At 38.4% G+C, this 22,869-nt stretch overlaps 1 protein-coding gene, 1 long non-coding RNA gene and 9 other non-coding genes across 11 annotated transcripts in view; 1 reads left to right on the forward strand and 10 right to left on the reverse strand.

Moving 5' to 3' along the window:
• gtf2h5 (general transcription factor IIH, polypeptide 5) overlaps positions 1 to 424 on the forward strand; it is a 1,315-nt gene extending 891 nt beyond the window's left edge. The window contains exon 3 of the mRNA XM_088089495.1: positions 30 to 424. Coding sequence (XP_087945621.1) covers positions 30 to 210 — 181 coding nt within the window. The 3' untranslated portion in view covers positions 211 to 424. The remainder of the gene's footprint in view (positions 1 to 29) is intronic.
• Positions 1 to 22,234, reverse strand: part of LOC121955725 (uncharacterized) — a 27,992-nt gene extending 5,758 nt beyond the window's left edge. Inside the window, exon 1 of the long non-coding RNA XR_015779161.1 lies at positions 22,097 to 22,234. This is a non-coding gene — a long non-coding RNA (uncharacterized LOC121955725). The remainder of the gene's footprint in view (positions 1 to 22,096) is intronic.
• Positions 1,134 to 1,297, reverse strand: LOC148186852 (U1 spliceosomal RNA). The gene has a single exon (XR_015779350.1). It is a non-coding gene; the product is annotated as a U1 spliceosomal RNA (small nuclear RNA).
• On the reverse strand, positions 4,195 to 4,358 carry LOC121940813 (U1 spliceosomal RNA). The gene has a single exon (XR_006105698.1). It is a non-coding gene; the product is annotated as a U1 spliceosomal RNA (small nuclear RNA).
• LOC148186853 (U1 spliceosomal RNA) lies at positions 6,046 to 6,209 on the reverse strand. The gene has a single exon (XR_015779263.1). It is a non-coding gene; the product is annotated as a U1 spliceosomal RNA (small nuclear RNA).
• LOC148186854 (U1 spliceosomal RNA) lies at positions 8,283 to 8,446 on the reverse strand. Its single transcript, XR_015779316.1, has one exon. It is a non-coding gene; the product is annotated as a U1 spliceosomal RNA (small nuclear RNA).
• On the reverse strand, positions 10,132 to 10,295 carry LOC148186855 (U1 spliceosomal RNA). The gene has a single exon (XR_015779274.1). It is a non-coding gene; the product is annotated as a U1 spliceosomal RNA (small nuclear RNA).
• LOC148186856 (U1 spliceosomal RNA) lies at positions 13,183 to 13,346 on the reverse strand. The gene has a single exon (XR_015779285.1). It is a non-coding gene; the product is annotated as a U1 spliceosomal RNA (small nuclear RNA).
• Positions 15,416 to 15,579, reverse strand: LOC148186857 (U1 spliceosomal RNA). The gene has a single exon (XR_015779296.1). It is a non-coding gene; the product is annotated as a U1 spliceosomal RNA (small nuclear RNA).
• LOC121956017 (U1 spliceosomal RNA) lies at positions 17,623 to 17,786 on the reverse strand. Its single transcript, XR_006106651.1, has one exon. It is a non-coding gene; the product is annotated as a U1 spliceosomal RNA (small nuclear RNA).
• Positions 19,937 to 20,127, reverse strand: LOC121956025 (U2 spliceosomal RNA). Its single transcript, XR_006106659.1, has one exon. It is a non-coding gene; the product is annotated as a U2 spliceosomal RNA (small nuclear RNA).
• Positions 22,235 to 22,869: the final 635 nt, after the last annotated feature.

Here is a 22,869-nt window from a genome sequence, read left to right on the forward strand (position 1 = left end):
CCCATCCTCCCCTCTGCTCACTGACTCAGTGACCCTGCCATGAAACAATTCCTCCTCTACCTGGACGAAAAAATGGCCCTAGGAAAGAAGTTCATCCTCAAGGACCTTGACGACACACACGTGTTCATCCTGGCAGAGGTTGTTCAGACCCTCCAGGAGAGAGTTGGCGAGTTAATGGACCAAAATTCATTCCCCATCACACAGAAATAACACTTTTTCAAAGAACTCTTTGTTCTTCGATTTATGTTAGTCTGCGAGTTTGTCTTTACATTGACATGGTCTGCAATGTTTTAACTTCAGACTGGCACTGAGCAACAGCCAATTTTTGTTACAATAATAATGTGAAAAAAAACGTAAGTTAAAATATTTTAAGTTTGTACTGTCCTTGAATTGTGTCCATAGTAAAATTGTTGAATAAACTGCATTGATTGTTTCTTTGTCTTAACTTAAAGCACCAACGTTAATATCTTGCATTCCCTTTATTCTACTACAACTAATAATAATAATATAAACGATTTGACAGTAATTGCAGCCATCGGATGTGTCAGATCCACCGCTATATTTCAGCAGCATGAACAATGCTGTCCATTCAGGCAATTATTTGCCAACTAGTCTACTCACTGACAACCATAACAACTAAAACTTTTATTTTCATTGAACATGTTATCAGGGGAGAGACCCCCACCTTCAAAAGCCGCAGAAACTCCCGGTGTTTCTGCCGTCATCAGCAGCAACATGCATCTACGAACAGTAGTTAATGAATATAACTTACATTGTATGGGTACGAGACTTGCAAGGAGATGAAGAGGGAGTCAAACTGTGATTGGATGTGGCGGAATATGAGACAAGATCATCATAACTTATTAAAAAAATACAGCAAAATGCAGGCTACAAATATTTCATACACCAGACTCAGGAATGCGGGCCTGCCAGTGCTCAATGAACCCCACTGTAGTACTATTTTGACGCGTCGGCGGTCGGTTTTATAAGTTTTTGTCTACGTTTTGTACTGACGCAAGTTTGGCAATCTAAATCTTTACTTAGCGTTTCACTATTACTAAAACCTCGGCAACTGTACTCATAAGCTTTTGCTATAACTGTCGGTAAATTCTCACTATTTTTATACAGTTTATCAGGGGAGAGCGCGAACGCAGTCCCCCACTACCAGAAATTATGCAGTCGAGATTCCCACATTTGGGGAATTCGCAGAGGTCAGCTCAATCGGAGTGCAATGACTGAGCCTCGCCCTGGGTGAACCACCTTCTTGATCATGGTATCTCCCCTGCCAGGTAAGTATGAATTGTACACATCACAGGCAGGGACGTCTTTCACACACACACAATGCTAACTCAGGGGGCTGACAATATACAAAAATACCAAAAACACACAATATAAAATGCCGAATTATCTACAGGTCTGTAATATAGACGAAACACTTGTGTACTAAGGCTGACAATATTGGTGTCAATTTTACTTGAAAAACTGGGTATATCCCATCATGCAATGCTGTATATTCATATCAAAAGCTAACTCACCATTTGTATCTATTTTACCTCCCATAAATAAGCAAAAGCTCTCACAAAGTTCAGGTGACACACTTAAATCAAACTACAATCAAAGATTGTTTGATCAACATTTAAAAATCAGAGAAAAGAGTAAAAACGACACATTTGTTTTCTCACATTAAAGCTACTTTCTGCTTCTTTGTTTAGCCTGCTGCTGGTGGACATGTGACGCTGTGCTACTGACACCTAGTGGTCAGGAGTGGGAACAACGCTGTTCATCTCTATGCTTCTCTGTATGTAAAAACAACAAAGTACTTCAGATAATAACACAAAGTGCACACACACACACACACACACACACAGAGTATTTGCCTTCCCTTAATAAGTCTGCAGAAATCAGATGGGGAAACAGCAGCAGCAGATATATAGCAAGATATAGCAATAAGGCAGAGAGGATTTTTAGGTCTAATAATCTGACTGAACTGACAGCTCCTTTCTTAACTCAAGCGTCATGAAGTTAACAGAACACAATCAGACATGGCCAGTTTGAGCATCTACTGACAAAGAAAAATGTTTTCATAGTTTTCTCTCAAGTAGATATAAAAAACACAGCACATTTCTTTTTACACTCTCTTTGTCTCACTAAACACTTACTGGTTTGATTCATTTTACAGGGACATGCTTATAATATATTACTTTTTTTCAACCTCCTGCACTTGAATACAGAACTATGGACATTGTAGAGAAGTGCAAACACTCCAGTTATCGAAAACAAAACACCTTAACACAAGTACAAGAGCTAACATTTTGTAATGCTTTAAGAAAGTTGCACTCTACACATTAACTGATTCAAAATGATATTACTTGACCATCATAACTTGGTAGCACAGGCCGAATTCGCCCATTATAATTTGTATTGGATGAAAATAAACAAAATACACAGGTTAACCTTTGAGAACTGATGTTCTCACAAAGATAAATTAACCCTGTCTCTCTCTGGTGATAGAAACTACGCTTGACTGCACTCAGTCTGAAACTTCAGCCACTCATAGAGCATATTAGGCCATAAATGTTGCATTGTGCTCAAGTCCATTTTTCAATATTGGCAACGGAGAGCCTATTGGAATCTGAATAAATTTCTCATGCAGTGAAAGTACACTACAGAAAACTGAGCAGTCAGGATTTTCACTTTGGGGGAGTTAACAGAACAAGAAAACAATGAAGCCTAACTACTGATTCAATCCAATCAATCAGTCTCAGGATTTAGGAATAAATCAATGTTACACATTTTTCTCATGTGTGTACAAAAGGGCAGGGAGCTCAGCACGTCCTATTACAATCTCCTTGTCTAACCCAAAACTTCAATTCATTGAACAGCCAGATGTATATAAAATAACACTTCGCAGCACCATGCTGTCAAATGAGGATGTTAAATACTACAATTAAAACACAGCAAGTTTCTACTCAAGGCAGTATCATGTCGGTAAAAATAATAAAACACTTTGTCAAAAAGACCTCCAGCAGCCTTCAGCAGAGAACACAGCTGACTGCAGGACTCAACCCTACACTGAACATTTGGGCCATAACAGATCACTAATATTAACTCTGTACAACACTTTTTCTTCAGCAGATTTCCAACCTTCAGAATATTTTAATCACATTTCATCAAAAAAGAAAGAAAAAAAGAAAACTGCAAACTAAAATGAGCAGCTGTTATATTCCTCTCTTTCACATGCTGTTTAGATCAATATCATCATTAACAACAGGTTTGTGTGATGGCTTCTGAACGACTTCTGCAGTGATACTGATGACAGCAAGACCAGTTAGACGTCCCTGTCCTATTGAGGAAGGCAGATATGTTTTAATAAGCTTAAGTTTCGAAAAACTTCGCTCAGCAAGAGGCATCTGACTGTATTCATAACCAATTATAGCGTAAAAACACCCACTCGCTGCCGCGCGTGCCTGTAGCGACGGCTCTTGCTTTTACCAGAATCATTTATGAGATCGTGGAAAGATTTTACCGTGGATTTATTATTGATTTAGCTGTTAAAATTCGTTTATTTTCACACCACAAATGAACCGCTCCAGGGTTCAATTAGAGGCGAGCTGAGACCGCTCTTTATTGGAGATCTGGCGCTCCCTATTTCGGATCAGCCGTTCCACACCATCCAGGTGTGCAAACACCCTCATAATCACATTTATCTTACAGTTTTACACCACAATCACTCACTAAAACGTGTATTTTCATTAGACATGTTATCAAGGGAGAGCGCAAATGCAATCCCTCACTACCAGAAGTTGCAGAAAAACTCGGCGTTTCTGCCATTATCACTAGCAATATGCAGCTATAAACAGTGTTAATGGATATAACTTGTACAAGAGTTACAATAAGAAGAAGAGGGAGTGAAACAGTGATAGGTGTGAGACAACATCCTCATAGTTTATAGAAAAAAGGGGGAAAAGCAGCATAGTGACGGTATAAATATTTCATACACCAGACTCAGAAATGCAGACCTGCCTCTGCTCATTTAGGATCAGCTGGCGGCCAAACTTTGACACTTTAATATAAGTATTGTCCTGACATAACTGTAGCCTCATGATCATCACCTTCAAGAAACTCTCAGCATTCACAACAAAAATCAAACCATATATAGCAGCAATGTGAAATTTCTTTCTTTAAACAGTTTATCAGGGGAGAGCGCGAACGCAGTCCCCCACTACCAGAAATTATGCAGTCGAGATTCCCACATTTGGGGAATTCGCAGAGGTCAGCTCAATCGGAGTGCAATGACTGAGCCTCGCCCTGGGTGAACCACCTTCTTGATCATGGTATCTCCCCTGCCAGGTAAGTATGAGTTGTACACATCACAGGCAGGGACGTCTTTCACACACACACAATGCTAACTCAGGGGGCTGACAATATACAAAAATACCAAAAACACACAATATAAAATACCCAATTATCGACAGGTCTGTAATATAAAAGAAACACTTGTGTACTAAGGCTGACAATAATGGTGTCAATTTTACTTGAAAAACTGGGTATATCCCATCATGCAATGCTGTATAATCAAATCAAAGGCTAACTTAAAATCACCATTTGTATCTATTTTACCTCCCATAAATAAGCAAAAGCTCTCACAAAGTTCAGGTGACACACAGTTAAATCAAACTGCAATCAAAGATTGTTTGATCAACATTTAAAAATCAGAGAAAAGAGTAAAAACGACACATTTGTTTTCTCTCATTAAAGCCACTTTCTGCTTCTTTGTTTAGCCTGCTGCTGGTGGACATGTGACGCTGTGCTACTGACACCTAGTGGTCAGGAGTGGGAACAACTCTGTTCATCTCTATGCTTCTCTGTATGGAACAACAACAAAATACTTCAGATAATAACACAAAGTGCACGCACGCGCGCACGCGCGCACACACACACACACACACACACACACACACACACACACACACACACACACACACACAGTATTTGCCTTCCCTTAATAAGTCTGCAGAAATCAGATGGGGAAACAGCAGCAGCAGAAACAAGGCAGAGAGGATTTTTAGGTCTAATAATCTGACTGAACTGACAGCTCCTTTCTTAACTCAAGCGTCATGAAGTTAACAGAACACAATCAGACATGGCCAGTTTGAGCATCTACTGACAAAGAAAAATGTTTTCATAGTTTTCTCTCAAGTAGATATAAAAAACACAGCACATTTCTTTTTACACTTTCATTGTCTCACTAAACACTTACTGGTTTGATTCATTTTACAGGGACATGCTTATAATATGCTGCGCGTGCCTGTAGCGACAGCTCTTGCCTTTACCAGAATCATTTATGAGATCATGGAAAGATTTTACCGTGGATTTATTATTGATTTAGCTGTTAAAATTCATTTACTTTCACACCACAAACGAACCGCTCCAGGGTTCAATTAGAGGCGAGCTGAGACCGCTCTTTATTGGAGATCTGGCGCTCCCTATTTTGGATCAGCCGTTCCACACCATCCAGGTGTGCAAACACCCTCATAATCACATTTATCTTACAGTTTTACACCACAATCACTCACTAAAACGTTTATTTTCATTAGACATGTTGTCAAGGGAGAGCGCGAACGCAATCCCTCACTACCAGAAGTTGCAGAAAAACTCGGCGTTTCTGCCATTATCACCAGCAATATGCAGCTATTAACAGTGTTAATGGATATAACTTGTACGAGAGTTGCAATGAGAAGAAGAGGGAGTGAAACGGTGATAGGTGCGGCGGGATATGAGACAACATCCTCATAGTTTATAGAAAAAAGGGGGAAAAGCAGCATAGTGACGGTATAAATATTTCATACACCAGACTCAGAAATGCAGACCTGCCTCTGCTCATTTAGGATCAGCTGGCGACCAAACTTTCAGACTTTCATATAAGTATTGTCCTGACATAACTGTAGCCTCATGATCATCACCTTCAAGAAACTATCAGCATTCACAACAAAAATCAAGCCATATATAGCAGCAATGTGAAATTTCTTTCTTTAAACAGTTTATCAGGGGAGAGCGCGAACGCAGTCCCCCACTACCAGAAATTATGCAGTCGAGATTCCCACATTTGGGGAATTCGCAGAGGTCAGCTCAATCGGAGTGCAATGACTGAGCCTCGCCCTGGGTGAACCACCTTCTTGATCATGGTATCTCCCCTGCCAGGTAAGTATGAGTTGTACACATCACAGGCAGGGACGTCTTTCACACACACACAATGCTAACTCAGGGGGCTGACAATATACAAAAATACCAAAAACACACACTATAAAATACCCAATTATCTACAGGTCTGTAATATAGAAGAAACACTTGTGTACTAAGGCTGACAATATTGGTGTCAATTTTACTTGAAAAACTGGGTATATCCCATCATGCAATGCTGTATAATCAAATCAAAGGCTAACTTAAAATCACCATTTGTATCTATTTTACCTCTAATAAATGAGCAAAAGCTCTCACAAAGTTCAGATGACACGCAGTTAAATCAAACTGCAATCAAAGATTGTTTGATCAACATTTAAAAATCAGAGAAAAGAGTAAAAACGACACATTTGTTTTCTCACACTAAAGCCACTTTCTGCTTCTTTGTTTAGCCTGCTGCTGGTGGACATGTGACGCTGTGCTACTGACACCTAGTGGTCAGGAGTGGGAACAACTCTGTTCACCTCTATGCTTCTCTGTATGTAACAACAACAAATTACTTCAGATAATAACACAAAGTGCACGCGCACACACACACACACACACACACACACACACACACACACACACACACACACACACACACAGTATTTGCCTTCCCTTAATAAGTCTGCAGAAATCAGATGGGGAAACAGCAGCAGCAGAAATAAGGCAGAGAGGATTTTAGGTCTAATAATCTGACTGAACTGACAGCTCCTTTCTTAACTCAAGCGTCATGAAGTTAACAGAACACAATCAGACATGGCCAGTTTGAGCATCTACTGACAAAGAAAAATGTTTTCATAGCTTTCTCTCAAGTAGATATAAAAAACACAGCACATTTCTTTTTACACTCTCTTTGTCTCACTAAACACTTACTGGTTTGATTCATTTTACAGGGACATGCTGATATGTTACTTTTTTTACAACCTCCTGCACTTGAATACAGAACTATGGACATTGTAGAGAAGTGCAAATACTCCAGTTATCGAAAACAAAACACCTTAACATAAGTACAAGAGCTAACATTTTGTAATGCTTTAAGAAAGTTGCACTCTACACATTAACTGATTCAAAATGATATTACTTGACCATTATAAATTGACAGCACAGGTCAAATTCACCCATTACAATTTGTATTGGATGAAAATAAACAAAATACACAGGTTAACCTTTGAGAACTGATGTTCTCACAAAGATAAATTAACCCTGTCTCTCTCTGGTGATAGAAACTACGCTTGACTGCACTCAGTCTGAAACTTCAGCCACTCATAGAGCATATTAGGCCATAAATGTTGCATTGTGCTCAAGTCCATTTTTCAATATTGGCAACGGAGAGCCTATTGGAATCTGAACAAATTTCTCATGCAGTGAAAGCACACTACAGAAAACTGAGCAGTCAGGATTTTCACTTTGGGGGAATTAACAGAACGAGAAAACAATGAAGCCTAACTACTGATTCAATCCAATCAATCAGTCTCAGGATTTAGGAATAAATCAATGTTACACATTTTTCTCGTGTGTGTACAAAAGGGCAGGGAGCTCAGCACGTCCTATTACAATCTCCTTGTCTAACCCAAAACTTCAATTCATTGAACAGCCAGATGTATATAAAATAACACTTCGCAGCACCATGCTGTCAAATCAGGGATGTTAAATACTACAATTAAAAACACAGCAACTCTGCGTTTCTGCCATTATCACTAGCAATATGCAGCTATTAACAGTGTTAATGGATATAACTTGTACGAGAGTTGCAATGAGAAGAAGAGGGAGTGAAACGGTGATAGGTGTGGCGGGATATGAGACAACATCCTCATAGTTAAAGGAGGAAAAGCAGCATAGTGACGGTATAAATATGTTATACACCAGACTCAGAAATGCAGACCTGCCTCTGCTCATTTAGGATCAGCTGGCGGCCAAACTTTCACACTTTAATATAAGTATTGTCCTGACGTAACTGTAGCCTCATGATCATCACCTTCAAGAAACTCTCAGCAATCACAAAAATCAAATTATATATAATAGCAGCAATGTGAAATTTCTTTCTTTAAACAGTTTATCAGGGGAGAGCGCGAACGCAGTCCCCCACTACCAGAAATTATGCAGTCGAGATTCCCACATTTGGGGAATTCGCAGAGGTCAGCTCAATCGGAGTGCAATGACTGAGCCTCGCCCTGGGTGAACCACCTTCTTGATCATGGTATCTCTCCTGCCAGGTAAGTATGAGTTGTACACGTCACAGGCAGGGACGTCTTTCACACACACACAATGCTAACTCAGGGGGCTGACAATATACAAAAATACCAAAAACACACACTATAAAATACCCAATTATCTACAGGTCTGTAATATAGAAGAAACACTTGTGTACTAAGGCTGACAATAATGGTGTCAATTTTACTTGAAAAACTGGGTATATCCCATCATGCAATGCTGTATAATCAAATCAAAGGCTAACTTAAAATCACCATTTGTATCTATTTTACCTCCCATAAATGAGCAAAAGCTCTCACAAAGTTCAGATGACACACAGTTAAATCAAACTGCAATCAAAGATTGTTTGATCAACATTTAAAAATCAGAGAAAATAGTAAAAACAACACATTTGTTTTCTCTCATTAAAGCCACTTTCTGCTTCTTTGTTTAGCCTGCTGCTGGTGGACATGTGACGCTGTGCTACTGACACCTAGTGGTCAGGAGTGGGAACAACGCTGTTCATCTCTATGCTTCTCTGTATGTAAAAACAACAAAGTACTTCAGATAATAACACAAAGTGCACGCGCGCGCGCACACACACACACACACACACACACACACACACACACACACACACACACACACACACACACACAGTATTTGCCTTCCCTTAATAAGTCTGCAGAAATCAGATGGGGAAACAGCAGCAGCAGAAATAAGGCAGAGAGGATTTTTAGGTCTAATAATCTGACTGAACTGACAGCTCCTTTCTTAACTCAAGCGTCATGAAGTTAACAGAACACAATCAGACATGGCCAGTTTGAGCATCTACTGACAAAGAAAAATGTTTTCATAGTTTTCTCTCAAGTAGATATAAAAAACACAGCACATTTCTTTTTACACTTTCATTGTCTCACTAAACACTTACTGGTTTGATTCATTTTACAGGGACATGCTTATAATATGCTGCGCGTGCCTGTAGCGACGGCTCTTGCCTTTACCAGAATCATTTATGAGATCATGGAAAGATTTTACCGTGGATTTATTATTGATTTAGCTGTTAAAATTCATTTACTTTCACACCACAAACGAACCGCTCCAGGGTTCAATTAGAGGCGAGCTGAGACCGCTCTTTATTGGAGATCTGGCGCTCCCTATTTCGGATCAGCCGTTCCACACCATCCAGGTGTGCAAACACCCTCATAATCACATTTATCTTACAGTTTTACACCACAATCACTCACTAAAATGTTTATTTTCATTAGACATGTTGTCAAGGGAGAGCGCGAACGCAATCCCTCACTACCAGAAGTTGCAGAAAAACTTGGCGTTTCTGCCATTATCACCAGCAATATGCAGCTATTAACAGTGTTAATTGATATAACTTGTACGAGAGTTGCAATGAGAAGAAGAGGGAGTGAAACGGTGATAGGTGCGGCGGGATATGAGACAACATCCTCATAGTTTATAGAAAAAAGGGGGAAAAGCAACATAGTGACGGTACAAATATTTCATACACCAGACTCAGAAATGCAGACCTGCCTCTGCTCATTTAGGATCAGCTGGCGACCAAACTTTCACACTTTAATATAAGTATTGTTCTGACATAACTGTAGCCTCATGATCATCACCATCAAGGAACTATCAGCATTCACAACAAAAATCAAGCCATATATAGCAGCAATGTGAAATTTCTTTCTTTAAACAGTTTATCAGGGGAGAGCGCGAACGCAGTCCCCCACTACCAGAAATTATGCAGTCGAGATTCCCACATTTGGGGAATTCGCAGAGGTCAGCTCAATCGGAGTGCAATGACTGAGCCTCGCCCTGGGTGAACCACCTTCTTGATCATGGTATCTCCCCTGCCAGGTAAGTATGAGTTGTACACATCACAGGCAGGGACGTCTTTCACACACACACAATGCTAACTCAGGGGGCTGACAATATACAAAAATACCAAAAACACACAATATAAAATGCCGAATTATCTACAGGTCTGTAATATAGACGAAACACTTGTGTACTAAGGCTGACAATAATGGTGTCAATTTTACTTGAAAAACTGGGTATATCCCATCATGCAATGCTGTATAATCAAATCAAAGGCTAACTTAAAATCACCATTTGTATCTATTTTACCTCCCATAAATGAGCAAAAGCTCTCACAAAGTTCAGATGACACACAGTTAAATCAAACTGCAATCAAAGATTGTTTGATCAACATTTAAAAATCAGAGAAAATAGTAAAAACAACACATTTGTTTTCTCTCATTAAAGCCACTTTCTGCTTCTTTGTTTAGCCTGCTGCTGGTGGACATGTGACGCTGTGCTACTGACACCTAGTGGTCAGGAGTGGGAACAACGCTGTTCATCTCTATGCTTCTCTGTATGTAAAAACAACAAAGTACTTCAGATAATAACACAAAGTGCACGCACACACACACACACACACACACACACACACACACACACACACACACACACACACACACACACACACACAGTATTTGCCTTCCCTTAATAAGTCTGCAGAAATCAGATGGGGAAACAGCAGCAGCAGAAATAAGGCAGAGAGGATTTTTAGGTCTAATAATCTGACTGAACTGACAGCTCCTTTCTTAACTCAAGCGTCATGAAGTTAACAGAACACAATCAGACATGGCCAGTGTGAGCATCGACTGACAAAGAAAAATGTTTTCATAGTTTTCTCTCAAGTAGATATAAAAAACACAGCACATTTCTTTTTACACTCTCTTTGTCTCACTAAACACTTACTGGTTTGATTCATTTTACAGGGACATGCTTATAATATGTTACTTTTTTTGCAACCTCCTGCACTTGAATACAGAACTATGGACATTGTAGAGAAGTGCAAATACTCCAGTTATCGAAAACAAAACAGATTAACACAAGTACAAGATCTAACATTTTGTAATGCTTTAAGAAAGTTGCACTCTACACATTAACTGATTCAAAATGATATTACTTGACCATTATAAATTGACAGCACAGGTCAAATTCACCCATTACAATTTGTATTGGATGAAAATTAACAAAATACACAGGTTAACCTTTGAGAACTGATGTTCTCACAAAGATAAATTAACCCTGTCTCTCTCTGGTGATAGAAACTACGCTTGACTGCACTCAGTCTGAAACTTCAGCCACTCATAGAGCATATTAGGCCATAAATGTTGCATTGTGCTCAAGTCCATTTTTCAATATTGGCAACGGAGAGCCTATTGGAATCTGAACAAATTTCTCATGCAGTGAAAGCACACTACAGAAAACTGAGCAGTCAGGATTTTCACTTTGGGGGAGTTAACAGAACGAGAAAACAATGAAGCCTAACTACTGATTCAATCCAATCAATCAGTCTCAGGATTTAGGAATAAATCAATGTTATACTTTTTTCTCGTGTGTGTACAAAAGGGCAGGGAGCTCAGCACGTCCTATTACAATCTCCTTGTCTAACCCAAAACCTCAATTCATTGAACAGCCAGATGTATATAAAATAGCACTTTACAGCACCATGCTGTCAAATCAGGGATGTTAAATACTACAATTAAAAACACAGCAAGTTTCTACTCATGGCAATATCATGTCGGTAAAAATAATAAAACACTTTGTCAAAAAGACCTCCAGCAGCCTTCAGCAGAGAACACAGCTGACTGCAGGACTCAACCCCACACTGAACATTTGGGCCATAACAGATCACTAATATTAACTCTGTACAACACTTTTTCTTCAGCAGATTTCCAACCTTCAGAATATTTTAATCACATTTCATCAAAAAAGAAAGAAAGAAAGAAAACTGCAAACTAAAATGAGCAGCTGTTATATTCCTCTCTTTCACATGCTGTTTAGATCAATATCATCATTAACAACAGGTTTGTGTGATGGCTTCTGAACGACTTCTGCAGTGATACTGATGGCAGCAAGACCAGTTAGACGTCCCTGTCCTATTGAGGAAGGCAGATATGTTTTAATAAGCTTAAGTTTCGAAAAACTTCGCTCAGCAAGAGGCATTTGACTGTATTCATAACCAATTATAGCGTAAAAACGCACACTCGCTGCTGCGCGTGCCCGTAGCGACGGCCCTTGCCTTTACCAGAATCATTTATGAGATCGTGGAAAGATTTTACCGTGGATTTATTATTGATTTAGCTGTTAAAATTCGTTTGCTTTCACACCACAAACGAACCGCTCCAGGGTTCAATTAGAGGCGAGCTGAGACCGCTCTTTATTGGAGATCTGGCGCTCCCTATTTCGGATCAGCCGTTCCACACCATCCAGGTGTGCAGACATCCTCATTATTTTCATTAGACATGTCGTCAAGGGAGAGCGCAAATGCAATCCCTCACTACCAGAAGTTGCAGAAAAACTCGGCGTTTCTGCCATTATCACTAGCAATATGCAGCTATTAACAGTGTTAATGGATATAACTTGTACAAGAGTTACAATAAGAAGAAGAGGGAGTGAAACAGTGATAGGTGTGAGACAACATCCTCATAGTTTATAGAAAAAAGGGGGAAAAGCAGCATAGTGACGGTAGAAATATTTCATACACCAGACTCAGAAATGCAGACCTGCCTCTGCTCATTTAGGATCAGCTGGCGGCCAAACTTTCACACTTTAATATAAGTATTGTCCTGACATAACTGTAGCCTCATGATCATCATCATCAAGGAACTATCAGCATTCACAACAAAAATCAAGCCATATAGAGCAGCAATGTGAAATTTCTTTCTTTAAACAGTTTATCAGGGGAGAGCGCGAACGCAGTCCCCCACTACCAGAAATTATGCAGTCGAGATTCCCACATTTGGGGAATTCGCAGAGGTCAGCTCAATCGGAGTGCAATGACTGAGCCTCGCCCTGGGTGAACCACCTTCTTGATCATGGTATCTCCCCTGCCAGGTAAGTATGAGTTGTACACATCACAGGCAGGGACGTCTTTCACACACACACAATGCTAACTCAGGGGGCTGACAATATACAAAAATACCAAAAACACACACTATAAAATACCCAATTATCTACAGGTCTGTAATATAGAAGAAACACTTGTGTACTAAGGCTGACAATAATGGTGTCAATTTTACTTGAAAAATTGGGTATATCCCATCATACAATGGTGTATAATCAAATCAAAGGCTAACTTAAAATCACCATTTGTATCTATTTTACCTCTAATAAATGAGCAAAAGCTCTCACAAAGTTCAGGTGACACACAGTTAAATCTAACTGCAATCAAAGATTGTTTGATCAACATTTAAAAATCAGAGAAAATAGTAAAAACAACACATTTGTTTTCTCACACTAAAGCCACTTTCTGCTTCTTTGTTTAGCCTGCTGCTGGTGGACATGTGACGCTGTGCTACTGACACCTAGTGGTCAGGAGTGGGAACAACGCTGTTCATCTCTATGCTTCTCTGTATGTAACAACAACAAATTACTTCAGATAATAACACAAAGTGCACACACACACACACACACACACACACACACACACACACACACACACACACACACACAGTATTTGCCTTCCCTTAATAAGTCTGCAGAAATCAGATGGGGAAACAGCAGCAGCAGAAATAAGGCAGAGAGGATTTTTAGGTCTAATAATCTGACTGAACTGACAGCTCCTTTCTTAACTCAAGCGTCATGAAGTTAACAGAACACAATCAGACATGGCCAGTGTGAGCATCTACTGACAAAGAAAAATGTTTTCATAGTTTTCTCTCAAGTAGATATAAAAAACACAGCACATTTCTTTTTACACTCTCTTTGTCTCACTAAACACTTACTGGTTTGATTCATTTTACAGGGACATGCTTATAATATGTTACTTTTTTTGCAACCTCCTGCACTTGAATACAGAACTATGGACATTGTAGAGAAGTGCAAACACTCCAGTTATCGAAAACAAAACACCTTAACACAAGTACAAGAGCTAACATTTTGTAATGCTTTAAGAAAGTTGCACTCTACACATTAACTGATTCAAAATGATATTACTTGACCATTATAAATTGACAGCACAGGTCAAATTCACCCATTACAATTTGTATTGGATGAAAATTAACAAAATACACAGGTTAACCTTTGAGAACTGATGTTCTCACAAAGATAAATTAACCCTGTCTCTCTCTGGTGATAGAAACTACGCTTGACTGCACTCAGTCTGAAACTTCAGCCACTCATAGAGCATATTAGGCCATAAATGTTGCATTGTGCTCAAGTCCATTTTTCAATATTGGCAACGGAGAGCCTATTGGAATCTGAATAAATTTCTCATGCAGTGAAAGCACACTACAGAAAACTGAGCAGTCAGGATTTTCACTTTGGGGGAATTAACAGAACGAGAAAACAATGAAGCCTAACTACTGATTAAATCCAATCAATCAGTCTCAGGATTTAGGAATAAATCAATGTTACACATTTTTCTCATGTGTGTACAAAAGGGCAGGGAGCTCAGCACGTCCTATTACAATCTCCTTGTCTAACCCAAAACTTCAATTCATTGAACAGCCAGATGTATATAAAATAACACTTCGCAGCACCATGCTGTCAAATCAGGGATGTTAAATACTACAATTAAAAACACAGCAACTCGGCGTTTCTGCCATTATCACTAGCAATATGCAGCTATTAACAGTGTTAATGGATATAACTTGTACGAGAGTTGCAATGAGAAGAAGAGGGAGTGAAACGGTGATAGGTGTGGCGGGATATGAGACAACATCCTCATAGTTAAAGGAGGAAAAGCAGCATAGTGACGGTATAAATATGTTATACACCAGACTCAGAAATGCAGACCTGCCTCTGCTCATTTAGGATCAGCTGGCGGCCAAACTTTGACACTTTAATATAAGTATTGTCCTGACATAACTGTAGCCTCATGATCATCACCTTCAAGAAACTCTCAGCATTCACAACAAAAATCAAGCCATATATAGCAGCAATGTGAAATTTCTTTCTTTAAACAGTTTATCAGGGGAGAGCGCGAACGCAGTCCCCCACTACCAGAAATTATGCAGTCGAGATTCCCACATTTGGGGAATTCGCAGAGGTCAGCTCAATCGGAGTGCAATGACTGAGCCTCGCCCTGGGTGAACCACCTTCTTGATCATGGTATCTCCCCTGCCAGGTAAGTATGAGTTGTACACATCACAGGCAGGGACGTCTTTCACACACACACAATGCTAACTCAGGGGGCTGACAATATACAAAAATACCAAAAACACACACTATAAAATACCCAATTATCTACAGGTCTGTAATATAGAAGAAACACTTGTGTACTAAGGCTGACAATATTGGTGTCAATTTTACTTGAAAAATTGGGTATATCCCATCATACAATGCTGTATAATCAAATCAAAGGCTAACTTAAAATCACCATTTGTATCTATTTTACCTCCCATAAATGAGCAAAAGCTCTCACAAAGTTCAGGTGACACACAGTTAAATCTAACTGCAATCAAAGATTGTTTGATCAACATTTAAAAATCAGAGAAAATAGTAAAAACGACACATTTGTTTTCTCTCATTAAAGCTACTTTCTGCTTCTTTGTTTAGCCTGCTGCTGGTGGACATGTGACGCTGTGCTACTGACACCTAGTGGTCAGGAGTGGGAACAACTCTGTTCATCTCTGCTTCTCTGTATGTAACAACAACAAATTACTTCAGATAATAACACAAAGTGCACACACACACACACACACACACAGAGTATTTGCCTTCCCTTAATAAGTCTGCAGAAATCAGATGGGGAAACAGCAGCAGCAGAAATAAGGCAGAGAGGATTTTTAGGTCTAATAATCTGACTGAACTGACAGCTCCTTTCTTAACTCAAGCGTCATGAAGTTAACAGAACACAATCAGACATGGCCAGTTTGAGCATCTACTGACAAAGAAAAATGTTTTCATAGTTTTCTCTCAAGTAGATATAAAAAACACAGCACATTTCTTTTTACACTTTCATTGTCTCACTAAACACTTACTGGTTTGATTCATTTTACAGGGACATGCTTATATGTTACTTTTTTTGCAACCTCCTGCACTTGAATACAGAACTATGGACATTGTAGAGAAGTGCAAACACTCCAGTTATCGAAAACAAAACACCTTAACACAAGTACAAGAGCTAACATTTTGTAATGCTTTAAGAAAGTTGCACTCTACACATTAACTGATTCAAAATGATATTACTTGACCATCATAAATTGACAGCACAGGTCAAATTCACCCATTACAATTTGTATTGGATGAAAATAAACAAAATACATAGGTTAACCTTTGAGAACTGATGTTCTCACAAAGATAAATTAACCCTGTCTCTCTCTGGTGATAGAAACTACGCTTGACTGCACTCAGTCTGAAACTTCAGCCACTCATAGAGCATATTAGGCCATAAATGTTGCATTGTGCTCAAGTCCATTTTTCAATATTGGCAACGGAGAGCCTATTGGAATCTGAACAAATTTCTCATGCAGTGAAAGCACACTACAGAAAACTGAGCAGTCAGGATTTTCACTTTGGGGGAGTTAACAGAACAAGAAAACAATGAAGCCTAACTACTGATTCAATCCAATCAATCAGTCTCAGGATTTAGGAATAAATCAATGTTACACATTTTTCTCGTGTGTGTACAAAAGGGCAGGGAGCTCAGCACGTCCTATTACAATCTCCTTGTCTAACCCAAAACTTCAATTCATTGAACAGCCAGATGTATATAAAATAACACTTCGCAGCACCATGCTGTCAAATCAGGGATGTTAAATACTACAATTAAAAACACAGCAACTCGGCGTTTCTGCCATTATCACTAGCAATATGCAGCTATTAACAGTGTTAATGGATATAACTTGTACGAGAGTTGCAATGAGAAGAAGAGGGAGTGAAACGGTGATAGGTGTGGCGGGATATGAGACAACATCCTCATAGTTAAAGGAGGAAAAGCAGCATAGTGACGGTATAAATATGTCATACACCAGACTCAGAAATGCAGAGCCGCCTCTGCCCATTTTCCCCGCTCATTTAGGATCAGCTGGCGGCCAAACTTTCACACTTTAATATAAGTATTGTCCTGACGTAACTGTAGCCTCATGATCATCACCTTCAAGAAACTCTCAGCATTCACAAAAATCAAACTATATAATAGCAGCAATGTGAAATTTCTTTCTTTAAACAGTTTATCAGGGGAGAGCGCGAACGCAGTCCCCCACTACCAGAAATTATGCAGTCGAGATTCCCACATTTGGGGAATTCGCAGAGGTCAGCTCAATCGGAGTGCAATGACTGAGCCTCGCCCTGGGTGAACCACCTTCTTGATCATGGTATCTCCCCTGCCAGGTAAGTATGAGTTGTACACATCACAGGCAGGGACGTCTTTCACACACACACAATGCTAACTCAGGGGGCTGACAAAATACAAAAATACCAAAAACACACAATATAAAATACCCAATTATCTACAGGTCTGTAATATAGAAGAAACACTTGTGTACTAAGGCTGACAATAATGGTGTCAATTTTACTTGAAAAACTGGATGTATCCCATAATGCAATGCTGTATATTCATATCAAAAGCTAACTTAAAATCACCATTTGTATCTATTTTACCTCCCATAAATGGCCAAAAGCTCTCACAAAGTTCAGGTGACACACAGTTAAATCAAACTGCAATCAAAGATTGTTTGATCAACATTTAAAAATCAGAGAAAAGAGTAAAAACGACACATTTGTTTTCTCACATTAAAGCCACTTCCTGCTTCTTTGTTTAGCCTGCTGCTGGTGGACATGTGACGCTGTGCTACTGACACCTAGTGGTCAGGAGTGGGAACAACGCTATTTATCAACACCACTATGCTTCTTTGTATGCAACAACTAAAAGAATAAATAATTTCGATAACAGACAGTGCAAGCATTTAAAGAGTATTTGACTTTTTTCATAAGTCAGCAGACACCAGACTGAGAACAACAGCAGCAAGAATCAAGCACAGATGATTTTCATTTCTTCTGACTGAACTGACAGCTAGTTTCTAAAGAGTAATGAAGCGTCACATCACAACCACACAAGGCCAGTCTGTGCATCTACCAAGAAAGAAAAATGTTTTCATAGTTTTCTCACATGGGAAAAGTGCAGTGAACACAGCACATTCCCTTGTACAACGTCCTAGTCTCACTCAACAGCTACTGCTTCAGTTTATTTTACAATGACATGCATATAAGTATATAATATAGTTCACAGCCTTACATCGTCAGGCCTTTCTGGCCATTCCAGTCGAGAAAAGTCGAAAAATAAAAGTGGCCGAGCCTTTGCTATCAGAAAATTTAATTTATAAATCTAATCATTATATATTTACAGTTATTCTACAGGGTAATACACTTTTATATTTTTTATTTTTCTAGCACTTTCTTGGGATCATTTTAGTGTCTTTTTTTACTTTCCTTTTTTGTTAATTGCTTTCAGGTAATTGCTTTGTAACTTTTTGTAAATTTCCTGCTAATTTTTTGGTCATTTTCTGTTACGTGACTCATTGCATTCTTCCTCTCAAACCTTTGAAAGAAATCAAGCCACTTTGCTCAGGTGTTGTAGGGTTCAACGAGATTCAGCTTACCCATGTGTTCAAACACACTTAAAAGCAAAGGCAAAATAGACCAATAAATGTATATACACATGGCACATATTCACTTGAAAATATTCACCCTTTACACAAACCCAAATAAGGCTAACTTCTCATGCTTCCATCGATGATATTTTAACCAATATAACTTACTTGTTACATTTATATTATACAACGCGGGGGGGAGGGGGCATATCAGATATTAAACTGAGAAGAACAGAGTTTTTTTTGTTTTTTTTTTTTACATAAATAATGCTATTTTTTATTATGGGAGAAATTTGAGTGCATAGACATGACTTGTTTTGCATTTTTTGATATTTCAGGAAACATAGGGGAACAACAGCAGCAGAAAGCAGAGAGCATTTTTCACTTTGGGGTTTATAAGTTAGCGTAATAATCAGACTGAACAGTTTATTTTAAAAACTCATACTTAACAGTCACTGGTTTGATATATTTTACACTGCTGACCAACCAAAGTTCTATACTACTATTACTATTAGTACTATTTTGTAGCCTTCATCTCTTATAATAAGAGTTATACACCTTGTAGAAAAGTTTAGACTAAATATATAAAAATAATACAGATCATGCAAAATATTAGAAACTACTATTATATACTTCATTAAGCATGTCACAAACTAATTATCATCACCACATCGAGTATTTTGGTGTATTTTATAGCCACGTGTTCTTATAGCAAGAATAACAGACTTCTATAAAGTGGTCAAGATAAACACATACGGATGATAAAATACAGAGCACGCAAAACATCAGAAAATCACATATCTAAAATATATTGCAAACTTAACATTGCAAACACTATTTGCAACATTGCAGAGTTCTGTTTCTAAATACATTAAGTAAGTTGACATTTCACAATAAGAGGGGGGTGCACCGTTCCTGGAGGTACTGCAATACCAGGTCGATGCGTGGAGTGGACGGAGCAAGCCCCTATTCCATCTCCCTGTTCCAAAAATCAATTTAATATATGGTCCCCGGGTAGGGGACGTATCAGATATTAAACTGATAAGAACAGATACTACACTTGATCTTAGCCAAAAGGCCGAGAAGCGATGCCGATTACTGGTCGACCAGGGGGAGTCATTGTCCTCACTGCTGATCTCTCTCACGGTTCAAGATAATCACAATAATAACAACAATATATCAACAACCCAAAAACGCAAAGCGGGATGTCTCATGACAATCAGCACCAAAAAAACGCACGCGATCGCATGCTTTTGTTACGGAAAGTTATGATCGTGAATGCGGGTAATGATATTTCTGGTCACGTGATGTGCTCCTGCCCAATGAGCCATCAGTACGAACGAGTTTGTTAAAATCATCTTTGCAGCTTATTAGAGGTGGAACTGTTTGTTTATTTAGTTAAAATATATAACTACGATGAAGTATAACTACTTCTAATTATCGGACCATGTGTTTGGATGAAAATTAACGAAATGCATAGGTTTACGTTTGACAGCTTATGATTTCATAATAACTTGAGCACTGTCTCCCTCTGGTGACGAAAACTATATAGGACACTACAGTCACTTTTAATGTTGACTACAATAACTGCAACTTTTGTGACTGAAATGTAAAGTACTGATCATCTGTTTTTCGCTGTATTTATTCTACGATCTTCTCGGGGGATTTTCAGGACCGGTTGCAAACCAAAATCCAACTGAGAAAATACGAATATAAAGGACAATAAGAGTGACTTGACATTTAACATCCTGATACTTCTGTTTTTTCATACACACATCCACATGGAGAAAAACGACACCTTTTTCTCTGTGACCTTTTGGACAACCACCTTAGTGTTTTAAGACTAATGAGAGGGAGACAAGCGAAAAGGCGAGGGCCCAGAAAGCAACTACGTAAAAGTACGGACTACAACCTATTACAATTTTATTAAACCTTTGTATTATTTAACTTTCCATTGTTCCAACGTTACATTTATTATATAATGCAAGCTACATTTCTTATTTAATGTAAGTAAGTCTCTTGTATATTGAGAAGTACTCTGTGTAGTTATGAGCACTGTCTCGTTTTTTGTAGGCGAATATTTTTATTATTAATATAAAAAAAAAACGCTCGGTCTGAAACGTCAGCCAAACTTTGCATTGTGCTCGAGTAAATGTTTCAATATAGAACCTAAACAAATGTGGAAAAAATCTATCAAAATATCACCGGCGTATACTATTAAATGTGTGGATATCCATGAGACGGATCCAGCGCGTCAAACTGGCAACCAAACTCTGTCAACATCCGGTGTTTCCGTTTCCAAAATAAAGGTTTTTAATGGCAACACGTAACGTCTGTTTTTCATAGCTAATGACAAAATGATATTCATGAAAAAAGTGAACCGTTTCCCACCAAACTGTTCAAATGGTGCCTGGAATAAAATATTTCAATGCGCGATAGTAGACATGTGATGCTTTACTATGCAAATTACAAATGAGTTTGACCTTTTGACCGAACTTCAACATGAACGCGACCTTCAAGTCCCTACGCTGAAATAACGGAAAGGCTTAATTTAGCTTTATCCCAGGATAACCTCGATATTTCATATTCAGATTTAGTCGCAGTAGCCTAAAGTGTAATGGGACATGCTTCTATCTAACTACAGTCATTTAAAGTTAGTTACGGGTAAATTACCATAATTCATGATGGCGCAAGGTCGCTGAGGCAAAACTAGTTTGTGTCGATGTACGTACCTTCGACGCTAACGAATAGCTAGCAAGCAATGTAAAGCCAGCGTTAGCTAGTTAACATTTACGTAAATGTTTAAGGCTAAACAAAGCGAATTAAACATGTTAGCAGAAGAATACGGACACAAATACATCTCGCTCTTTCCGCTATCCCTAATTAGCTTCAGCGGGCCTAGCTCAACTATCGGCGGCCTCAGTTCAGAAAGTGCGCGACGAACCGAAGTTCTGTCGTTATTACAAACATGACATGTAAAGTTAAGTAAAGCTAAGAAACTTGGGAAATAATATTTGTAGTAGCTACTCAAAAATAGTTGGTCTGAAGCATTAACTTACCCGAAATAGTTGTCGGCGGCGGAGAAATGGCTCTCGTCCACAGTCTGCAACCGAAAACAGCTGAGTCTCTGGATTGTTACGTCATAATAGTAGCAATGACCAGCAGGAGGCGAAGTTTAGTTTAGATATAGATAGATAGATAGATAGATAGATAGATAGATAGATAGATAGATAGATAGATAGATAGATAGATAGATAGATAGATAGATAGATAGATAATAATAGTAAACTTTATTACAGACTCAATGGTCCAGATAAGAGCAAGACAATACATACAAAAGATATAAAAGACACATAGAAGTACCATACACAACATATTCACAATGCAATAAGATCACTTAATAAAAATAAATAAATAAATAAATAAATAAATAAATACATAAATAAATAATAATAATAATAATAATAATAATAATAATAATAATAATAATAATAATAATAATAATAATAATAATAATAATAATAATTAATAATAATAATAATTAATAAATAAATAAAAAAAATCCCCAACACAATATGTACAGATCTCTTAAAAAACAATTTAAAAAGTCAATGACCACAGAGGAGACTATACTAATGCTTCCATATCCTGGACATATAGCGTGTAGTGCTCAATTTGATGCTTGTCAAAGCCATGATTATACAGTTCTCTGAGTTGTTCAGCCGACCTATAAATTTATACATCAAATTTCTAGATAGATAGATATAGTCAAGTGATTTTTGATATATCTATCAATGTATCTAAGACATGTTAAACGATAATTTGGGAGTTG

Source organism: Plectropomus leopardus, chromosome 16 (genome assembly GCF_026936395.1).
Source record: "Plectropomus leopardus strain MGB_pleo_1.0 chromosome 16, ASM2693639v1, whole genome shotgun sequence".
Lineage (NCBI taxonomy): Eukaryota > Metazoa > Chordata > Actinopteri > Perciformes > Serranidae > Plectropomus > Plectropomus leopardus.